At 38.8% G+C, this 24,688-nt stretch overlaps 1 protein-coding gene across 1 annotated transcript in view; it reads right to left on the bottom strand.

The window, feature by feature from the left end:
* Window positions 1–24,688, bottom strand: part of SASS6 (SAS-6 centriolar assembly protein) — a 59,950-nt gene that overhangs the window by 13,194 nt on the left and 22,068 nt on the right. Inside the window, 8 exon segments of the mRNA XM_047785207.1 lie at window positions 1,666–1,794; window positions 4,368–4,504; window positions 5,692–5,789; window positions 6,124–6,217; window positions 6,220–6,283; window positions 6,374–6,463; window positions 6,565–6,759; window positions 9,933–10,124. Coding sequence (XP_047641163.1) covers window positions 1,666–1,794; window positions 4,368–4,504; window positions 5,692–5,789; window positions 6,124–6,217; window positions 6,220–6,283; window positions 6,374–6,463; window positions 6,565–6,759; window positions 9,933–10,124 — 999 coding nt within the window.

Raw genomic sequence — 24,688 nt, 5'->3', positions numbered from 1 at the left:
ATTAACATCCGATCCTGCAATCCCACCCCTGCACATATATTTAGAGAAAACTCTAAGATAAATGCACCCCAATGTTCACTGCAGCACTGTTTACAACAGCCAAGACATGGAAGCAACCTAAATGTCCATCGACAGATAAATGGATAAAGATGTGGTACATATACATGTGTGTATACACACACACAATGGAATATTATTCAGCTGTAAAAAAAAAATGAAATAATGCCATTTGCAGCAACACAGATGGACCCAGATATCACTATATTGAAGGAAGTCAGAGAAAGATAGCACTGGATGACATTACTTACATGTGGAATCTAAAAAAATGATACAAATGAATGTATTCACAAAACAGAAAGATTTATGGTTATAGTGGAGGTGGGGGTGGAGAGAGAGGAAGAGACAAATTAGGAGTTTGGGATTAACATACACACACTGCTACATATAAAATTAATAAGTACCTACTATAAAGAACAGGGAACTATACTGAATATCTTATAATAACCCATAATGGAAAAGAATCTGAAAAAATATATATGTGTATGTGTGTAACTGAATCACTTTGCTATACACTTAAAACTAACACACTGTAAATTAACTATACCTCAATTTTTTTAAATTTTTAATAAAGTAGGGAGTTCCCATTGTAGCTCAGTGGCTAGAGAACCTAATTAGCATCCATGAGGACGAGGGTTCGAATTTTGTTTCTGGCTTAATATAACTTATGTTATTTTATATCCTCAAACATCTACTTGAATATACTAAATCTTGACAGTACATTTTAAGAAACCAGTTATATCACTGATTCGATGTCATTAATTTTTTTTTTTTTTTAACTGCACCTAAACAGAGCATGCGTCAGTCACCATAGCTGCTAGCACAAGACTTCCCACATCAGTGGTCTCCAAAATAGAAGAGGTGACTACAACCACCCACTGAAGTATAATAAGAAAATCTTTTAAATTTAATTTCTAAACAATTTATTTATTTATTTTTTAATGGCCATGTGCAGCATATGGAAGTTTCTGGGCCAGGGTTTGGCCAAGGTTTGAAACCAAGCTGCAGCTGCTTTGGCAATTGCCAGATTTTTTATCTTTTTTTTTTTTGTCTTTTTGCCTTTTCTAGGGCCGCTCCCGTGGCATATGGAGGTTTCCAGGCTAGGGGTCGAATCGGAGCTGTAGCCACCAGCCTATGCCAGAGCCACAGCAACGTGGGATCTGAGCCTTGCCTGCGACCTACACCACAGCTCATGGCAACGCTGGATCCTTAACGCACTGAGCAAGGTCAGGGACCGAACCCGCAACCTCAGGGTTCCTAGTTGGATTCGTTAACCACTGCGTCATGTGAGACCTGCACATTTTAAATCTCATTCTTGATTTCTATTTTGTAGTAGATTTTATCACTAATAATAATGGGTAACATTAATGAAGCATTTGTGTAGCAGGCACTACTCTTAGCATATGCATTAACTCCCTGGATTCTCAGAATAATCCAGTAGGAAAGATAAAATTATTGTTCCATATAATATTTCCTGTAAGTATATTATTTAGAAATATATTCATCTACAATATCACCTAATATTTAGCAACTGATCAAAGAATAAATTTGTTAATTAAAAAATAAATAGCTATGTATTTCAAAAAAGGTAGTAGTTAATTTGGGTACCTTTGGTCCTGAAACAGGGTGGAGAGTATTTTTGGCAGCACAAGGGTGAGGAAAGGTGTTCTGGAATGCAAATGCGGAGGAGACAGGATAACCAACTCCACAAGCTGGGTAAGTCAGTTTACCCTCAACCTAAAAACAAGAACATGAGAAATCGGTTTTAAATAGTATTTGGTGACTGAAGAGGCATTAGTATCTGTTATAATTAGTAGTTAAGAGCACTATCTCAGAGGCCAATTTTGTTTATCATGACACCACCAAATTCTGCCTTATTATACAGCATGAAGCTGGAATACCTATGACCCAGACAGCTTTTCAGAGAGGCTGTGCAAGCTTAGACAAAACACCAGACGGGCCTTGAACTGAAGTAAAACAAAGATCTCTCAACCCTCCTGGTTCCCTCTAGGCCTCCCATTCCTGAAAACGGGGTTAGAAAGTAGTCACAGATCAAAAGGCCATTGAGAGATAAAACAGTAATTTTCTGCCAGATTGAGTAAAAATACTCTTTATGCTCTTAGACTAAGTCAGATAATAATCTGGGTTGCCACTAACTCTCAGAATAGTGACACCACCATTATCATGAAAAGAGTTTATTTTTATAAGAGGATAATTGAAACGCAAATCTTAAGAAGCACTCACATGTCAATGGCCACACAACAAAACACCTTTCACACAGCTATTTATCATCGGTCATTACGGTTAAGACTGTCAAGATTTTTCAAGTTTGTAATTCAGTTCCAGGCACTTCATTTTGCATCTTTTCCTGATTCAGCAGAAATCCTTTCCCTTCTTTAAACATCAAGTATTATGTCATTTACTAGGGCAGATTAAAATTTCAATTATGGATTTGCATTTTAAATCCTCTGCCACTGCCCTCAGTCAAAGATTACCAGAAACATATCTACAGGTGTGCACAGGGTCTACTGCTCCTCGCAAAGAGGAAGACCCATATCATGTAGAACCTAGTAGGAGGGGTGTCTCAGTAAGACAGTGTTAAAGGGGACCTAGTTATTGGACTTAGTCATGTGTTAGGTGTTTTAAAGAACTGTTTAAGGGGAGTTCCCTTGTGGTGCAGCAGGTTAAAGAGCTGACATTGTCACTGGGGTTGCTGCTGTGGCACAAGTTTGATCCCTGGCCCAGGAACTTCCGAACACCTTGGGCGAGGCCAAAAAAATAAATGAATGAATCTTTAAAAATAAAGAACTGTTGAAGAACATGGGGCTCTGCCGTGGATAGGATGCTATCAAGAAATGAGGATAGGTGTTCCCGTTGTGGCACAGCAGAAATGAATCTGACTAGTATCCGTGAGGATGCGGGTTCAATCCCTGGCCTCACTCAGTGGGTTAGGGATCTGGCGTTGCTGTGAGTTGTGGTGTAGGTTGAAGATGCAGCTCAGATCCTATGTTCCTGCAGCTGTGGTGTAGGTCGGCAGCTGCAGCTCCAATTTGGCCCCTAGCCTGGGAACTTCCATATGCCATGGGTATGGCCCTAAAAATCCCTCCCAAAAAAAGAAGAAAAAAAAAAAAAAAGAAATGGGGATAACTGTATGACTGGGTATCTGAATAAATCTTAGGCAGGAGGAATGTCTTTTTTTTTTTTTTTTGCTTTTTAGGGCTGCTGTGACACATGGAGGTTCCCTGGCTACAAATGGAATTGGAGCTACAGCAGCTGACCTATACCACAGCCACAGCAACACCAGATTCTTTAACCCACTGAGCAAGACCAGGGATCAAACCCACATCCTCATGGACATTAGTCAGGCTCATCACCACTGAACCACAATGAGAACTTTTTTTTTTTTTATAAAAGACTATTTAATTTTTATTTATTTTTTTGGCGATGCCACAGCATGCAGAAGTTCTAGGGTAAGAGATCAAACCCGAGCCAGAGCAGTTACAATGCCAGATCCTTAACCCACTGAGCCACCGGAGAACTCTAGGAGAAATGTCTTAAGGCCAAAGTTATAGTTGGTATTGGGCAGCAGTCACTAACTTTAGCCAGGATAGGAGGATACTTGCCCATTTTTTGTGGTTTGGCAATGTCATATTTTTGTCTGTGTTCAGACAAGATTATGAAGTGATCTTGTTTTTGCAATGCTCCATCACAGTCAGAGTGGCCTTGCCTGAGACTGATATTCTGTGAATTATTTATGTTCAACAGGAGAGCCCCAAAGCCTAGCTCTGAGTGCTAGTTCCCAGCAATGACTAGGCCCAGTTGATAGTACCAAGCCAGATACCACCGCCTTGGAGCTGAAAAAACTTGTAGCTCATAACTAGTTTCTTCCAGAATCTAGAGCGGACATGTCTGGTAATAGGGCTTTTCTTTCTCTTTTTCCTTAAATAGATTCAATTTAGGCTCTTCCTCTACAATTCCAAACCTGAGCCCATACCCTGTTCTCCTTTATTGAGGCCTCCTAAATACCTGTGTGTGTGTTAATAGTTTTTCAGCACATTTTGCATTAACTTTAATAATGAATGATTTCTATATCCGGTAAAATCTTACAAAGAAGTGTGTCCTTAAAATATAACCTCTTAGTTAACTCATTGTGTATTTTTGGACCCACTTCCAAATGCAACTTAAACTACTTTAGTACTAAAAACATAGGGCTCCAGTCATGTTAGCCCCAGCACCTAACAGTCTAGGAAAATTTTCGTTTTAGGAAACTTACTAATACTACTCACAACAGCTTAATTTTTAAATCTTACCACATTAGAATTAGGAGAAATCCCACTTCTGATGGTGTTGATACTAGAATGCAGAGGTGGTGTGGTAGAAGATCCCATTACGTCTTGCTTTCTCACTAGCTGATTTTCATTTAATTCTTTATTTAGCCATGTGATTACTTAAATAGAAAAAACAAGAAACAAGGTAAAGAATTTGGAATATTTTTATTTTTCTAATAATTTTACATATTTAAAAATTGTAATTTTGTCTGGCCACACCTGTGGTATATGGAAGAACCCAGGCCAGGCCAAATTGGAGCTGCAGCTGCTGGCCTACACCACAACCACAGCCACCACAGGATCCAAGGCGCGTCTGGGACCCACACCACAGCATGCAGCAACATGGAATCCTAAACCCACTGAGTGAGGCCAGGGATCAAACTTGCATCCTCATAGAGAAAACACTGGGTCCTTAACCCGCCGAGACACAAACAAGAACTCCAAAAATTGTAATTTTTTAAATTTTAGGGTTTTTTTCTTTTTGCTTTTTTTTGCTTTTTTTTAGGGCCATATACCCGCAGCATTAGAGGTTCCCAGACTAGGGGTCTAATCGGAGCTACAGCTGCCGGCCTAAGCTACAGCCACAGCCATGCCAGATCTGAGCCACACCTGCGATCTACACCACAGCTCACGACAACACTAGATCATTAACCCACTGAGCAAGGCCAGGGATCCACCCGCAACTTCATGGTTCCTAGTTGGATTTGTTTTCCCCTGTGCCACGATGGGACCCTCCAAATTTTAGGTTTTTAAAACTGCATCGCATGAGAACAACATAGGTTCACCTAAAATGCTGCCACTGAATATTCTTGTTTCAACAACCGCCACACAGAACATTTCTTTTAACTATCAGAAAACACATTATTTCTGCTAGTCAAGGATCTCTTTGAAGGCTTTCATTTCTAGAATGCCATCTTAGAATTTAAAGCTCAATTCTTTTTTCTCATAATCAATATTAGAAACTGAAGAAATGTTAAAGAATCTATTTTTTTCAAGTAATTCATATATCAGCATATAAACACAGCAATTATAACAAATAGTAAAGAATTTAAATAGTAAAGTAGTATTTTCAACACTGGATTTTAGGTTACTGACAACGTGATTTTTTAAAAAATGATGGTAACTTTTACAAGGTAGATGATATAATTTACTGCAGCAAAGACATTAAAATGGTATATTTAAAGCAGATTGTTTGTATACAGCAGTATCTTGATTTACCTAGACTTATAAATTCAAATAAAATTTCTTTCCAGGTTAAGAATAAAATCAAAAACCTCATTTACATAAAAAAAGGTAAAATACTTACATTTTTCATTATTTTTTAGCAGCTGTTTGCTTTCTTCAAGCTTTTGAACTGTAGCTTCTAACTGTTCTTGTAATTTGCATACCTGAAATACGTTAATCCTTATAGTAAGTATAATAAAGGCTAAAATAAAAACTGAAGAAATATATTATTATTAATTACTGTTAAATAAGAAAGGAATCAGTTCACCAATGAAATAAATTATATATGGATTTAAGTACATATACACACTCTCAAGGTATTCGTAATGATAACTAACTTCAGACTGAAATAGGTCATTGAATTCTATTGATTATAGCCATGTTCTTTTGAAAAAAAAAAAAAAAAGCCAAAGCCATTCTCCAGTATAACAAAGTAGAAATTTTAAAAAATCCATGAGGAAATAATTATGCTTTGCAAATAGTCACAGAAACAAGACTATAAAATATTAACTACCTCCTGTTCTTTATTCGGAGAGTCTGTCCAACATCTTGTAATTCCTTTTGTTCCTTTTGTAATTTTTCTTCCTTCTCAGCCAAGAGTTTCTCTGCTGAATAGTGACTGTATTCTTCAGTTTCAATTTACCCATTAAAGTCTTCAGATCCCCTTGTAACTTCTTGATAATTCATTTGCCTATAAAAGAGCTTCATGTGTATATCTCCACATAATCCAATGAAATATTAAATTAAGTTTTTAAAAAACAAACCTTAAGAAGTTCAGCTGATAATGATTTTATTGTAGCTTCCAATTTTCCTAGTTGCACCTGGTTTTTTTCACCATTTTCTTCTAAAGCCACCTGATAACACATTTTTTAAGATGAATAATTAGGAAATCTATTTAAGAAAATTATCATTTATAAATGTAATAGGAATTTCTTTAGAAAAGTTTTAAAAAGACCTTTTGTTCCTGAATTGTATCAAATGCTTCTTTTGTTCTTAAAACAAGCTGGTCCTTATCCTTGATTTCCTGTTCTAAAACAGCTACTTTTGTTTGTAGCTGATTAATATGCTTTTCTTTTTCATGGCATTCAGCATCTAGCGTAGAATTCTCTCTTCGCAAAGAGAGGACTTCTTGCTTAGCCCGCTGGAGCTCCTAGAGGAGGAAAAAAAGATGTATTCTGAAAAGGGGAAGCTGGCTGGCCTGATGACTTATAATTAAGATTTTAAAATAGACAAAATGCCTTTAATAATTTTAAAGTTCTAGTACTGATGTTCTTTTAAAAGAACATGAAGGCCTCTCTAAAGGTATACATAACTTGTAGATTTGGAATATAACTGTAAAATAAACTAATACCTAATTCAATCATATCAAGGGAAAATAAAACAACACTTATTTATAAATCACTATAACTTTTAAAAACTAGTAACGAGAATTTTCTGATGTCTTGAAATTTACAGTTAAAAAAAAGAAAAATCACTCAGGAGAGTTCCCTGATGGTGTGGCAGGTTAAGGATCTGGCACTGTCACTGCTGTGGCTTTTGAGTTCGATCCCTGGCCCAGGAACTTCTGTATGGAGCAAGCATGGTCAAAAAAAACAAAAAACAAAAACCAATCATTTAGGTAATAAATGCTCATTACAACAGAATTTCACAATACATAAAATAAATAAATAAAAAGAAATCCTTATCATTCTACCATCTAAACAGTGATTCTCAATCTAGTCTGCATACTGAAACCACCTGGGAAGCTTTCAAACCTACTGATGCCTGGTACAGATTCTGATTTCAGTAGTGTGAGGTATGTCTGGAGTTCTCCAACTGATTCTAAGGGTAGCCAAGGGTGAGAGCCATGACCTAGAATTAACATTTTCTCTCCTGCTTATCTATACAGACTTATTTTTTTTTAAATCTCTTATAGTGCAGTTTATACTTGTCTTCATATAATATATTACAAGTATCATTCCATGTCAACAAATATGTTAACACTTCTGGATTCCCTTTTGGTTTACACTTGAAAGGAAAACAAACGATAATTGGTAATTAAAAACAGATTATTAGGAGTTCCCATTGTGGTTAAGTGATAATGAGCCCAACTAGTATCCATGAGGACTCGGGTTCAATCTCTGGCCGCACTCAGTGGGCCGGGGATTTGCCATCGCTGTGATGTGGCGTAGGTTGCAGACGCGCCTATGCTTTCATATTGCTGTGGCTGTGGTATAGGCCCGCAGCTGCAGCTCTGATTCAACCCCTAGCCTGGGAACCTCCATATGCTGTGGGTGCGGCCCTAAAAAAAGACAAGACAAAAACAACAACAACAAAAAAACACCCCAGATCTTGGAGTGCCCTGGTGGCACAGTGGGTTAAGGATCCAGTATTATCACTACTGTGGCTCAGTCCACCCCTGGCCTAGGAAGTGCCACATGCCTTGGGCCTGGCAAAAAAAACAAAAAACCGGATTATCATACTAAGTGAAGTAAATCAGAACGAGAAAGATAAATACTACTATATATCACCTATATGTGGAATCTAAAATGACACAAATGAAAAATAAAATAAATAAATAAATAAATAAATAAATAAAAGGAGTTCCCGTCGTGGCGCAGTGGTTAACGAATCCAACTAGGAACCATGAGGTTGCGGGTTCGGTCCCTGCCCTTGCTCAGTGGGTTAACGATCCGGCGTTGCCGTGAGCTGTGGTGTAGGTTGCAGACGCGGCTCGGATCCCGCATTGCTGTGACTCTGGCGTAGGCCGGTGGCTACAGCTCCGATTAGACCCCTAGCCTGGGAATCTCCATATGCCGTGGGAGCGGCTTAAGAAATAGCAAAAAAGACCAAATAAATAAATAAATAAATAAATAAAAATAAAATGACACAAATGAACTTACTTAGCAAAGAGAAGAGACTCACAGACATAGAAGACAAATTTACGGTTACCAAAGCGGAGGGGGGTGAGGGAGGGATAAATTAGGAGTTTGGGATCAGCAGATACAAACTACAATGTCTAAAATAGATAATCCTACTGTATAGCACAGGGAACTATATTCAATACCCTGTAATAAATCCAAATGGCAAAGAACATGAAAAAGAGTATAAAAATTAATTTTTAAAAAATCAAGACTACATCACATCTCAATCAGTTATTATCAGTCCAAACACTGCCAGTATACTAAAGTCCAATATGTAGGCTTTCTAGTTAGTTTTCAATTTTAACAAACACTTTACAAAATAATTTGTATTATGATACCACAGTGGTTTTAGAAGTACAGACTGCTATCAGACAGATATGAATACAAATCTTGGCTGTTCTATGTGACCCTGGGAATTACTTAATCTCACTAAATTTAGGCTCCCTCATTTGTAAAACAGATGTGACACTTCAAAAATTATTCCATCTTTACAAAAACTCTTACATAAACTGCTTAGCATACTGCCTGGCAAATGGTAAATAATAAATGGGAGTGGTTAATTTTAGGGCACTAATGCCTAAAAGGTATAATTTAACATATTTAGGTAACAATACTCAGTTTAAAGAAAGAAAGTTCCCAGGACTCATAATTTGCAAGTGTTACGCAAACTTTGGAACATTCTGATTACGTGAAAATCAACATAACAGTGCACAGTGTTTCTACACTGGCCAGTATCAGGGCTAAAACAGAAGAAACCGCATAGCATTATAATCAAGTATTCTCTATCCAATGTACTACGAAGGCTGAAATGTTTTACTAACTGGTGTGAAAGGTGAAGGGGGCAGGGAGGAAGCATGGAAGATGGCTAATTGCTGGGGCAGAACGCTATGAGCATCTGACTATATGACCAGTCAGGCTTTAGACGTTCTAAGCATAACATTCTGGTGAAATGGAGCTGAATGTCTCGTGAGCTAAAATAACACTGCTGCTCTCTCCTCACTCTTTTGCTTATTGGCTATAAAAACTCGGGCAAATTACTTAACTTTTCTGTGCCTTAGTTTCCTTATCTGTAAAATGGGGACAGTAACAGTACCTTCTTTAAAATAGTTATGAGAATTAAATGAGTTAATATATGCAAAAAATACATTAAATACACTGAAAACTCTGAGGGGCTGTGTCACTGAGCTGTTCAAGACGCTAACTAAAAATATCCAGGTTTACCTCAGCTCTGTTCTGAATTAGCCCATTTTATTAGATTTCAGATTCTCAATTTTTTGGTACTGACTGAACTGATTGCCCTAAGCTTACAAGAAATCCTTACAAAGGATCCAGAAGAACACCACCTGCACAAGTAATAAAGTAACCACTTAAACGTGATTTTTAAAGGGAGGGAAGAAAGACCAAATGCAATGTTCTGTACCTCTTCAACACCAGACAGCTTTGTTTTAAGTTCTCTGATGGTGGAATCTCCTTTATATTTCCTTTCAGTCAGATCTTTATTAGCTGATTCTAACTCAGACAATCTGTTCTGTAGCTGCTGGATGTTTCGCTGATGGAGGATTTCTAAGTCTTTTTTCTGTTGTTCATGCTGCTGTTGGTACTGAACCTGTGCCTATTACATAATAAAACAAAGTACCAAAGTTCAAGGGAGAAAAAAAAAACAAATACAAATATGAGAAGATTTGAAGAAAAAACAATCTTAAATAATTTATTATTCTTAAGAATTCCCTGTTTTTAAGAGGATTTATTTTCAATTATGGATTTTATCAAAAAGGGTGGTCCACAAAAGCAAATTTACTGCTATGATCTTGTTCATAATTTCTTCTACTCCTAAACCCACATGTTTAGAGGTAATAGTATTCAAGTTAAGGGAAGAATGACATATGATTAAGTGGGGGAAAAAAGCAAAGTGTAAAATAATATATATAGCATGAATCTACTGGTGTGGAAAAAAAAATAAGCAGGTACATAAGGAACTTTAAGTATTTGTTTTATTTTCTTTTTTTTTTTTTGGCTTTCTAGGGCTGCACATGTAGCATAAGAAGTTCCCAGGCTAGGGGATGAATTGGAGCTGCAGCTACCGGCCTACACCACAGCCACAGCAATGTGAGATCCGAGCTGCATCTATGACCTACACCAGCTCATGGCAACGCCAGATCCCTGACCCACTGAGTGAGGCCAGGGATTGAACCCACATCCTCATGGATACTAGTGGGATTCATTTCCACTGGACCACAATGGGAACTCCCAGTATTTGCTTTAAACATTATAATATTTGAGTTTGCAACAATCAGTATATATGTCTTCTAATGGAAAAAAAACACCTAAACATGTAAAACTGACAAGGTGTTGCTCAGTCTCGCATTTTACCAACAATAAAATTTTAATACAGGAGTTCCCGTCGTGGCGCAGTGGTTAACAAATCCGACTAGGAACCATGAGGTTGCGGGTTCGGTCCCTGCCCTTGCTCAGTGGGTTTAAAGATCCGGCGTTGCCGTGAGCTGTGGTGTAGGTTGCAGACGCGGCTCGGACCCCGCGTTGCTGTGGCTCTGGCGTAGGCCGGTGGCTGCAGCTCCGATTGGACCCCTAGCCTGGGAAACCTCCATATGCCGCAGGAGCGGCCCTAGAAAAGGCAAAAGGACAAAAAAAAAAAATTTAATACAGTGGTAACTCTGAAATCTCTGGTACCTGTTTGAATCATACTATAAATCTATCTTACTAATATGTTATTGGATTTGGAAAGCATTATTCTAAGTGAAATAACTCAGAAAGAGAAAGACAAATACAGTATGATATCACATATGTGGAATCTAAAAAATACAACAAATTAGCGAATAAAGCAAAAAAGCAGCAGACACACAGATAAATGGAACCTAGTGGTCATTGGTGGGGAGAAAAAAGGGAGGGGCAATATAAGGGCAGAGGATAAGAAAATTACTACCAAATTATGTAAAGTCGTGTGTGAAGTTTGTGAAAACTGTAAAGCACTATATAATTTAAAGAATCTTTTAATAAAAAATAAATCTTAAGTAAAATCTGTTGATGAACACTATCAAATCCTAAATACATTTAAAAAATGAACATTTTTCTGATTATGAAAGTTATACATTCTCTTAGAGGCATAAAAGGAGTTCTCTTGGGGTGCAGTGGGTTAAGGATCCAGCACTGTCACTGGCAGAAATAAATCACAGGGAACGATAGCCAATCTCTTGGGATAATTATACCATGATGGAAGATAACATAAGAAAAGGTATGGATATTACATATATAGATATATATACGCATTCTCTCTCTCTCTCTATATATATATATATATGAATGACTGGGTCACTTTGCTATGCAGCAGAAATTGGCACAGCATTGTAAATCAAGTATAATTTTCTTCAATGCCCCAAAATAAATAAAAGAAAAAAAAAAAAAGAAGTCACAAATAACTGATAATCTCATCCAGGGAGTCAATCTAAATATTTTGGAATATTCCCATCCAGTCATTTGTATATTTGTACTGATTATCTCTCTCTTTCTCTCTGTCACACACACACACAGAAAACAGTTAAATTTAACAAACTGAAGATGGGATTAAGATGACAGAATAGAAGGACTGGAGCTCACCTTCTCTCATAAAAACAACAGAATTATAACCAAATGCTGAACAACCTTCAACCAAATGGACTGGAAACTTTCAAAAAGATATCCTACTCCAGAAGACAAAGAGGAGGCCACATAAAGAGGTAGGAGGGGTGATTAAACGATATAAGCAACCCCATACCTCCCGGGTGGGAAGCCCACAGACTAGAAAGTACTGTACCACAGAGACTCACCTACAGGAATTAGAGTTCTGAGCCCCACGTCAGGCCCTAATGCCTGGGGATCTGGCACTGGGAGAAAGAGCCCCCAGAGCATCTGGCATTGAAGGCCAGTGGGGCTTGTGCACAGAAACTCCACAGGACTGGGGGAAACAGAGACCCCATTCTTGAAAGTCGCATACAGGCTTTCATGTGCACTGGGTACTAGGGGAAAGCAGAGGCTGCATAGGAATCTGGGTTGGATCTAACTGCAGTTAGAGGAGTACATGGAAAACACAGAGGAGCACATGGGAAACAGGGGGTGACTGTGTTTCATTGTGGGGGAAGGACATTGGAGGCAAAGGTCTCGGAAATATTCACCAGCATGTATTCTCTGGAGGTGGCCATTTTGGGAAAATCTGGCCCCACCCATCAGCACTACGAAGTCCCAGGCCAAACAATAATGCAGGTGGGATCAAAGCCCCACCCATCAGTAAACAGGATGCCTAAAGACGCCCCCCATGCACACAGCCCACCTCTAATCTCACCCAGAGACAAAGCACCACCCACCAGAGGGATAGGAATTGGCTCCACCCAACCAGTAGGCAGGCACCAGTCCCTCCCAACAGGAAACCTACATTGAGGCCCCTGTACCAACCACAAGGAGGGCAGACAACAGAAGAGAGGCTACAACTCTACTGTCTGCAAAAAGGAGACCACAACAAAAACCTATAAAAACGAAAAGGCACAGAACTATAACTCAGATAAGGGAATAAGAAAAAACCAAGAAAAACAGCTAATTGATCTGGAGATTATCGGCCTCCAGGAAAAAGACTTTAGACCGATGATGCTGAAGATGATGCAAGACACTGGAGATGAACTGGAGGAAAAGACTGATAATTTACGGAGTTCCCGTCGTGGCGCAGTGGTTAACGAATCTGACTGAGAACCATGAGGTTGCGGGTTCGGTCCCTGCCCTTGCTCAGGAGCTGGCAATGCTGTGAGCTGTGGTGTAGGTTAAAGATGCAGCTCGGATCCCACGTTGCTGTGACTCTGGCGTAGGCTGGCGGCTACAGCTCCGATTAGACCCCTAGCCTGGGAACCCTCATATGCCGTAGGAGCGGCCCAAGAAATGGCAAAAAGACAAAAAAAAAAAAAAGACTGATAATTTATAGCAAACACTGAGCAAAGAAATATAAGATTTAAAACTTAAGCAAGCAGAGATGCAAAATACAATAACCGCAATAAAAAATTCATTAGAAGCAACCAACAGCAGAATACAGGAGGCAGAAGAACAAATAAGCAAGGTGAAGGACACACTACTGGAAATCATGGATGTGGAACAGAAAAGAGAAAAAAGATTGTTGAAAAATGAACAGAGTCTAGGAGTTCCTGTTGTGGCACAGTGGTTAACGAATCCGACTAGGAACCATGAGGTTGCGGGTTCAATCCCTGGCCTCACTGAGTGGGTTAAGGATCCTGTGTTGCCATGAGCTGTGGTGTAGGTCACAGACGCAACTCAGATCTAGTATTGCTGTGGCTGTGGCTCTGGCGTAGGCCAGAGGCTACAGCTCCAATTAGACCCCTAACCTGGGAACCTCCACATGCTGCGGGAAGCAGGCCTAGAAAAGGCAAAATACAAAAGAAAAGAAGACAGTCTAAGAGAACTCTGGGACAACGTTTAACACATCAACATCTGTATTATAGGGGTGCCAGAAGGAGAAGAGAGAGACAAAGGGACAGAAAAAATATCTGAAGAGATAACAGCCATAAACTTCCCTAACATGAGAAAGGAATAGCTCACTCAAATCCAGGAAGCACAATAAGTACCATATAAAATAAACCCAAGGAGGAACACCCCGAGACACATATTAATCAAAGTGACCAAAATTAAAGACAAAGAGAGAATACTGAAAGCAACTAGGGAAAAGAAACAAATATACAAAGGAACTCCAAAAAGGTTAGCAGCAGATTTTTCAGCAGAAACTCTACAGACGAGAAGGGAGTGGGACAATATACTTAAAAGTGATGAAAGGAAAAAACCTCCAAAAGAGATTCTCTACCCAGCAAGGCTCTCATTCAGAATTGAAGAAGAAATCAAAAGCTTTACAGATAGGCAAAAGCTAAGAGAATTCAGCAACACTAAACCAGCCTTACAACAAATACTAAAGGAACTTCTCTAGGCAGAAAAGAAAAGGCCACAACTAGAAACAAAAATACCACAAATGACAAGGCTCACCAGTAAAGGTATACATACAGTAAAGGAAGGAAATCACCCATGCACAAATATACTACCAAAATCAGGAATCATGAGAAGAGGGTACAAATGCAGGACACTGGAGATGCACTTGCAATTAAGAGACCAACAACTTAAAGCGACCTTGTATTTATATAGATTCCTTTATCAAAGCTTCAGGGTAACAGCAAACCAAAAAACTACAATTGATACACAAACAAATAAGGAAAATCGATTCAAATACAACAGTAAAGATAGTCATCAAACCAGAAGAAAGAACAAGAGAAGAAGGAAAGAAAAAAGAGCAACAAAAACAAATCCAAAACAATTGATAAAATGGCAGTAAGAACATACGCATCAATAACTGCCTTAAATGTTGATGGACTAAATGCCCCAACCAAAAGACAGAGACTGACTGAATGGAAACAAAAACAAGACCCATATATATGCTGTCTTCAAGAGACCTACTTCACTTCTAGGGACACATACAAATTGAAAGCCAGAGGATGAAAGAAAATATTCCATGCAAATGGGAATCAAAAGAAAGCTGGAATAGCAATATTCATATCAGACAAAACAGATCATAAAGAATATTATAAAGACAAAAAAGGACATTACATAATGATCAAAGGATCGATCCAAGAAGAAGATATAACACTTATAAATATATATGCACCCAGCATAAGACCACCTCAATGTATAAGGCAATTGCTACGACCTTAAAAGGAGAAATTGACAAAAACACAATAACAGCAGGGGAATTTAACACTGCACTTACAGCAATGGACACATCATCCAGGCAGAAAATCAATAAGGAAACACAAGCCCTGAATGAAGCATTAGACCAGATGGACTTAATAGATATTTAAAGGACATTCCATCCAAAAGCAAAAAGAATACACATTCTTCTCAAGTGCACACAGAACATTCTCTAGGACTGATCACATTCTGGGCCACAAATCAAGCCTCAGTAGCTTTTAAGAAAACTGAAATCATATCATGCATCTTTCCCAACCACAATGCTATATGACTGGAAATCAACAACAAGAAAAAAACTGCAAAAAAAACCAAACACGCGTAGACTAAACAACATGCTAATTAACAACCAATGGATCACTGAAGAAATCAAAGAGGATATTGAACAATACCTAGAACCAAATGACAACAAAGATATGACACTCCAAAACCTATGGGATGCAGCAAAAGCCGTCCTAAGAGGAACATTTATAGCAATACAAGCCCACCTCAGGAAACAAGGAAAAGCTCAAATAAACAACCTAACTTTACATCTAGAGCAGCTCAAGAGAGAAGAACAGACAAGACCTAAAGTTAGCAGAAGGAAAGAAATCATAAAGGTCAGAGCAGAAATCAATGAAATAGAAACGAAGAAAACCACAGAAAAGATCAATGAAACAAATGAAAAGCTGGTTCTTTGAAAAGATCAACAAAATTGATAAACCCTTAGACAGACTATTCAAGAAAAAGAGAGAGGACTCAAATCAATAAAATTAGAAATGAAAAAGGAGAAGTTACAATGGACATGACAGAAACACAAAGGATCATAAGAGACGACTACATGCAACCATATGCCAATAAAATGGACAACCTAGAAGAAATGGACAAATTCTTAGAAAAGTACAACCTTCCAAGACTAAACCAACATGAAATAGAAAAGACAAACAGACCAATCACAATGACTGAAATTGAAACTGTGATTAAAAAACTTCCAACAGGAGTTCCTATCGTGGCACAGTGGTTAACGAATCCGACTAGGAACCATGAGGTTGCGGGTTCGGTCCTTGCCCTTGCTCAGTGGGTTAATGATCCGGCGTTGCCGTGAGCTGGGGTGTAGGTTGCAGACGCGGCTCGGATCCCGCGTTGCTGTGGCTCTGGCATAGGCCAGTGTGGCTACAGCTCCGATTGGATCCCTAGCCTGGGAACCTCCATATGCCACGGGAGCGGCCCAAGAAACAGCAAAAAGACAAAAAAAAAACAACTTCCAACAAACAAAAGTCCAGGACCGGATGGCTTCACAGGCAAATTCTATCAAACATTTAGAGAAGAGCTAACACCTATCCTTTCTGAAACTATTCCAAAAAATCACAGAGGAAGGAACACTCCCAAACCCTCATACACTGTTGGTGGGAATGTAAATTGGTGCAACCACTGTGGAAAACAGTATGGAGATTCCTCAGAAAACTAAAAAAAAATTACCATTTGACCCAGCAATCCCACTCCTTGGCATCTCTCCAGAGAAATCCATGACTGGAAAAGACACTTGTACTCCAATGTTCATGGCAGCACTATTTGCAATAGCCAAGACATGGAAACAACCTAAATGCACATCAACAGAGGAGTGGATAAACAAGATGCGGTATATATACACAATGGAATATTACTCATCCATTAAAAAAAAAAAATACCGGCATTTTTAGCAACATGAACTGACCTAGAAGTTATCATGCTAAGTGAAGTCAGACAGTAAGACAGCAACATCATATGCTATCACTGACACGTGGAATCTGAAAAAAGGACAGAATGAACTTCTTTGCAGAACAGATACTGACTCACAGCCTTTGAAAAACTTGTTTTCCAAATGAGACAGGTTGTGGGGTGGGGGTATGCACTGGGGATTTGGGACGTAAATGCTACAAAACTGGGTTGTTATGATCACTGTATATAACTATAAATGTAATAAAAATCACTGAGTAATTAAAAAAAAAATTTAACAGGCGTTCCCATCGTGATGTAGCAGAAATGAATCCGACTAGGAATCATGAGGTTATGGGTTCGATCTCTAGCCTTGCTCAGGGGGTTAAGGATCCAGTGTTGCCATGAGCTGTGGTGTAGGACAGACGAGGCTTGGATATGGCGTTGCTGTGGCTCTGGCGTAGGCCAGCGGCGACAACTCCAACTGGACCCTTAGCCTGGGAACCTTCATATGCCACAGGAGCAGCCCTAGAAAAGGCAAAAAGACCCACCCTCCAAAAAAAAAAAAAAAACTTTGGGAATTTTACATGACTACTTTAGGAATTCCCTCATTTTTGGAAAATTCAAACTGAGAGAAGAAAACAAAAGAGATAAAATAGGAAAGCATCCATATAAAACTGAAAATGCAACTTTGGAAGAAACGCTGAAGGAGCAATCAAGAAAAAAAGTGAGGGAGTTCCCGTTGTGGCGCAGTGGTTAACGAATCCGACTAGGAACCATGAGGTTGCGGGTTCGGTCCCTGCCCTTGCTCACTGGGTTAATGATCTGGCGTTGCTGTGAGCTGGTGTAGGTCGCAGACGAGGCTCGGATCCTGCGTTGCTGTGGCTCTGGCGTAGGCTGGCAGCTACAGCTCCGATTAGACCCCTAGCCTGGGAACTTACACATGCCCTGGGAGCGGCCCAAGAAATGGCAAAAAGACAAAAAAAAAAGGAAAGAAAAGAAAAAAAAGTGAGCAAACTGGTAAAGATGCTACCTATAACTGTCTAAGGAGGTAATCAAACACACTGAAGGCAACAGAGAACCAAAGGGTGTAAAAATTAAGAACTGGCTTTATCCCCATGAGTAGAATTTTGGAGTTTTTGTCCTAAAAAAAGTGTAATGGAGAGAATCATATTTACATTTTCTACTTTATTTTCAGGTGACTAAAATCTTAAAATCATTGCCCTACAGAATATATATATCAGAAGGAAGAGAAGAGTGGCTTGTCTGATTTTAGTCTCAAAGGACATATTCACAATCCTATTAAAAATGCAGTAACGAAAGCAAAAAAATCTTTCAAACAAAGGGCGGTAAGGGAAGAAAACAAATCCTTAAGTATGTTACAAACAAACATACTTACGATGAGCCGTTTAGAACCTAACTTGTTTGAAAATAGAGCCAAAAACGTTTAGTGAACCAAAATTCTGAAACTTGGGGTGAGGGAAACAGTGTAGAACTGATTCATAAAATTAAAAAAAAGACAAAATGAATCATGAACATAAGGGAAATGGTATGAAGATTTGAAAAATCATAAAACAACATGTCTGATATTTTACTATTACACTTAAAACACAAAGATCAAATACATCGCTTTTTAAGAAAATATAAACTCGAGAAAAAAAAACAGAAAATCCAAACAAATCAATAATCATGAAAGAAATGGGGAAAGAACCTGAGAAATTCCTTGAAAAAGCATCAGACCAAAGTGGTAAGAGGAAAATTCTATCAGGCCTTCAAGGAAAAGATAAATTCCTCATTATCTGACTGTTCCAAAGCATCAAGGAAACCAGAAAATGGAGTTCCCATCATGGCTCAGTGGTTAAGGAACCCGACTAGGAACCATGAGGATGTGGGTTTGATCCCTGGCCTCGCTCAGTGGGTTAACAATCCGGTGATGCCGTGAGCTGTGGTGTAGGTCAGCAGTTCTAGCTTCAATTAGACCCCTAGCCTAAGAACCTCCATATGCCGTGAGTGCAGCCTTAGAAAAGACAACAAGACCAAAAAAACAAAAAAAAAACAGAAAATGTTCTCACACCTTTCATGATGCTAGCATAATTCTAATACCATAGCCCAAAACCCGTAATTTTAATTAACAGGCTGACACAGTGTTCAGGAAAATGGTAATCTTAGACCTTTCTCACCTACAAATAAATATACAAATGCCCTAAACTAAATATGAGCAGACTGATACAGGAGGATATTAAAAATCTCTTTGACTAAGTATTATTCAATGAATTCAAAGACAGCTCATTTGGAAATCTATTGTTATCATTACTACATTATTAAAGTGAAAAAAAAATATTATGATTATTTGATTAAATCCCAAAAAGTCATTTCACCTGACTTACACTTTTTGGAAGCCAGACAGAAGAAAACTTTCTCAAATGCAGAGTAAAAAACATACCTAATAAAGAGATATTTTAGGAGTTCCCATCGTGGCACAGAGGTTAACAAATCCAACTAGGAACCATGAGGTTGCGGGTTCGATCCCTGGCCTTGCTCAATGGGTTAAGGATCTGGCGTTGCTGTGAGCTGTGGTGTAGGCCAGCAGCTGCAGCTCCAATTAGACCTCTAGCCTGGGAACCTCCATATGCTGTGGGAGTGGCTCAAGAAAAGGCAAAAAGACAAAAAAAAAAAAAGAGAGAGATTTTAGTTATCTATAAAAAAGACTGGAACAAGATACAATTCCTCTATTATTTATTACTTTTCTGTATAAGAAAAGAAGATCTAAGTCTTAGGAAGAAATAAATTACCATTTTCTATAGTTTACATACATATCTGAAGAGCTCTCACTGTGGCTCTGTAGGTTAAGGACCCAACGTGGTCTCCATGTGGATGCAGGTTCGATCCCTGGCCTTGCCTCAAGCTGTTGCTAGGTCACAGATGTGGTTTACATCCAGTACTGCCTTGGCTGTGGCAGCTGCAACTCCAAGTCAACCTCTAGCCTGGGAACTTCCATATGCAACAAGTACAGCCATAAAAAGAAAAAAATGGGAGGTCTTGCTGTGGCACAATGGGATTAGCAGTGTCTTGGGAGCGTTACATCCCCGGCCCGGCACAATGGGTTAAGGATCCAGTATTGCTGCAGCTGCAGCTTAGGTCATGAATGCAGCTCGGATCTGATCCCTGGTCCAGGAACTCCATATGCCATAGGGCAGGCAAATATGAAACAACAACAACAAAAATCTACCTGAAAAGCCTAAAACAATCAATTCCAAAACTACTAGAATATGCAAATTAAACTGCAAATATGTAAACATAACCTAGAGTTAACATGTATGACTGTAATACACAATGATAATAAACACTAAGAAATGATCACAGTGGCTGGGTATATAGATGGTTCTATTTATGGAGCAAAAACCTGTAAAACCTCTAGGCAAAAACATTTAACAAGGGTTCCTGCTGTGGCTTGGTGCGTTAAGAACCCGACATAATATCCACGAGAATGCAGGTTCAATTCCTGGCACTGCTCAGTGGGTTGGGGATCCGGCTTTGCCACAAGCTGTGCCATAGGTCACAGATGTGGCTCAGATCCAATGTTGCTGTGTCTGTGGCATAGGCTGGCAACAGCAACTCAGATCTGAACCCTAGTCCAGGAACTTCCATATACCGAAGGTATGGCCATAAAAAGAAAAATTTAACAAAAACTGCCAAATAAAAAAGGAAAAGAGGGAAATAAACAGTAAACTATGAGCTTGCTTTAAACAAATATGACCTGAATAAATGAAGAGATATTTCTCCCCACTGAACAAGAGAATTCCAAAGATATCAGTTCTTCCCAGCAGTCCAGAAGTGAGACCAAATAAAGAAATTTAATATATCTTAAAAGCTGCATTTTATTTATTTATTTATTTAGTCTTTTTGGGGCCACACCCACGGCATATGGAGGTTCCCAGGCTAGGGGTCGAAACGGAGCTGTAGCTGCCAGCCTACACCACAGCCACAGCAACATGGGATCCAAGCCACGTCTATGTCCTGTACCACAGCTCACAGCAATGCCAGATTCCCAACCCACTGAGCAAGACCAGGGATCGAACCCACATCCTCATGGACACTAGTAGGGTTCATTAACACAAAGCCACATCAGGAACTCCTTAAAGTGTGTATTTTATTTTATTTTATTTTATTTTATTTTTTTGATCTTTTTGCCTTTTCTAGGGCCGCTCCTTCAGCATATGGAGGTTCCCAGGCTAGGGGTTGAATCAGAGCTGTAGCCACCTGCCTACGCCAGAGCCACAGCAACACGGGATCCGAGCTGCATCTGCAACTTACACCACAGCTCACGGCAAATGCCGGGTCCTTAACCCACTGAGCAAGGCAAGGGAACGAACCCACAACCTCAAGGTTCCTAGTCAGATTTGTTAACCACTGCGCCACGACGGGAACTCCTAAAGTGTGTATTTTAAATCACTGGGCACCATATGGTATCAGAACAAGTCAGTGACGATATGTCAAAAAAATTCCATCTCAGTATTATACGCCACAAAATATATTCCAAACAGATTAATGAGTTAAATTCAAGAAGAAAACATTATTAGAAAGGAATACTGGAGAATATCTTCTTAATCTTGGGTGGGCAAAGGCTTCCATAAAATGAGGCATTAACCCATAAAGACAGAGATTGACAGAGTGGATAACAAATAAAAAAGAGCTACATATGGCGAGAGACATAAATGCAAATGCATATTGTGTATGTTATAATATACGTAGTAGGTAAAGATATAATATTCTTACTTTACACCAGAAATGAAAAGGCAAGCCACAGACAGAAAATATTTATAATACATATATCTGACAAAGGACTCATGCCCAGAATACACAAAGAGCTCCTACAGATCAGTAAGAAAAATACTAACTGCACGTTAAAAAATGTGTGAAAGACTCAAATAGGCCTTTCACAAGAGGATATCCAAAGTCAATATGCCTATGAAAAAGTGGTCATTATCATGAGGTACTACTATACACACCACAGAATGGCAACGTGAACTGATACATCCACTTTGTGAAACTGTTTCATGGTTTCTACTAAAGCTAAACAAACGCCTCCACTAGAACCTAGCCATTCCAATCCTAAATATATACCCAACGAAAATGATAACATATGTTTTTTGGGTTTTTTTTTGTCTTTTTGCCTTTTCTAGGACCATTCCTATGGCATATAGAGGTTCCCAGGCTAGGGGTCTAATCGGAGCTGTAGCCGCTGGCCTACACCAGAGCCACAGCAACGCCAGATCTGAGCCGCATCTGTGACCTACACCACAGCTCACAGCAATGCCGAATCCTTAATCCACTGAGCAAGGCCAGGGATTGAACCCACAACCTCATGGTTCCTAGTCGGATTCTTTAACCACTGCGCCACCAAGGGAACTCCATGAGTACATATGTTTACAAAAGACATGTACAACAAAGTTCCTAACAGTTTAATTAGTAATAGCAAAATGTCAGAAATAATTCAAATGCATGCCAAGAAGAAAACAGATAAATTTTAGTAGAATCATATAATAGAATCCTACACAACAACAAAAAAACACAAGAAATAACTGAATCTCAGAGATATTATGCTGAGTAAGGAAGCCACACAAGTTCATGCTGCATTAGTCCACTTATATGAAGTTTGAGAACTGGCAAAACTCATCTATGGCTCAGTGGAAATGAACCCGACTAGCATCCATGGGGATGTGATTCGACCCCTAGCCTTGCTCAGAGGGTTAAGGATCCAGCATTCCCATGAGCTGTGGTATAGGTTGCAGATGCAGCTTGGATCTCAAGTTGCTGTGGCTGTGGTATATAGGCCAGCAGCTGCAGCTCCAATTTAATCCCTAGCCTGAGAACTTCCATATGCTGCATGTGTAGCCCTAAAAAAAATAAATAAATAAAGATAGAAGTCTTAAGAGTGATAGGCCTCCTGTGGAAGTAGGAAATGCATTGGGAAGGCACACAAGAGAACCTAGATGCGTGGTATAATTTTCTGAATCTTAATTTGATTGAAAGTACACATAAATTATCATTCTGTACCCTGAAATGCAAACATCTGGCAAAGTGCAGAAATAAAATTTAATATTAAGGAATAATATTAAAGAAAATAACATGATATAAAAGGTATAAAATATATCTATACTACAAAGCAATAGAAAATGATAATCACAGAAAAAGTAAGCTAAAGATATTAAAAAATAATCCACAGAAGAAATGTAAATAGCCAAAAGTCCTATAAAAGATACTTATCTTCATTAAAATACAAGAAATATAAATTAAAACTATCATCAGTATAACAGATATTAAGGTTAATAATACTATCAGGAATATAGGGAACCAAGTACAGTCAGACACCACCTTTGAGATTCCATTTGGTACAATCTTTTTTCCATTTGGTCTGCAATACCCATTAATATTTTATATGGGTATACTGAAATCTCACTTCTAGGAACAAAAATGTTCATGGCAGGAGTTTCCATCATGGCTCAATGGAAACGACTCTGACTAGCATCCATGAGGATGCAGGTTCGATCTCCAGCCTCGACCAGTGGGTTGAGGATCTGGTGTTGCTGTGAGCTATGGTGTAGGTTGCAGACACGGCTCAGATCTGGCGTTGCTGTGGCTGTGTAGGTGGGCAGCTGCAACTTCAATTGGACCCCTAACCTGGGAATCTCCATATGCTCCGAGCATGGACCTAAAATAAGAAAGATCAAAAAAAAAAAAAAAAAAAAAGAGGTCCAGTGTTCACTGCAGCATTATTTGCAATAAATAAACAAAATTTGAATAAATGTCCACCAGTTGAGTAAGTACTTAAAAAAAAATTTTTAGAGTTCCCACTGTGGCTCAGCAGAAACAAACTCAACTAGTATCCATGAGGATGAGGGTTTGATCCCTGGCCCCACTCAGTGAGTTAAGGATCTGGCATTGCTGTGAGCTGAGGTGTAGGCTGCAGATGCAGCTCGGATCTGGCATTGCTATAGCCCAGCAGATTCAGGTCCAATTGAATCCCTAGCCTAGGAATTTCCATATGCTGCATGTGTGGCCCTAAATAAATAAATGAATAATTTGTTATGTTCAAAAACTGAACTCTATGCAGGCACTTCTAAACTGATAAAAAATGAAACCTGTGATAACCATGTTAGGTGAAGAAAAGTTACAATCAAAATATCAAGACCTCATTAGCTTAGGACAAAACCCAAACTCAGATGTACATGTACATATCTCCAAATTTACGTATTTCTAAATTTCTAAATATAAACTATTTATAAATTACATATTATTTACATATATAGAGAAAAGTCTGGAAAAACAAGTAACAAAATGTTTATAGGAATTCCCATTGTGGCTCAGTGGGTTATGAACTTGACTAATATCCATGAGGATGCAGGTTCAATCCCTGGCCTTGCTCAGTGGGTTAGGGATCTGGTGTTGTCATAAGCTGTGATGTAGATTGCAGATGCAGCTTGGATCCCACATTTCTGTGGCTGTGGTGTAGGCTGGCAGCTGCAGCTCTGACTCAATCCCTAGCCTGGGAACTTCCATAAGCCATGGGTACACCTTAAAAAAAAAAAAAAAGTTTATAAATTATCTCTAGGCAGTAAGACTTCTAAGGAGAGATTTAATTTTTATATACTTCTGCACTGTTTGAAAATTCTGAAGCAAGCAAATGTTATTTTTATAATTAACAAAATGACTAACAGCAGTAAC

Source organism: Phacochoerus africanus, chromosome 6, assembly GCF_016906955.1.
Source record: "Phacochoerus africanus isolate WHEZ1 chromosome 6, ROS_Pafr_v1, whole genome shotgun sequence".
Lineage (NCBI taxonomy): Eukaryota > Metazoa > Chordata > Mammalia > Artiodactyla > Suidae > Phacochoerus > Phacochoerus africanus.
This window is presented reverse-complemented; position numbering and strand designations above follow the sequence as displayed.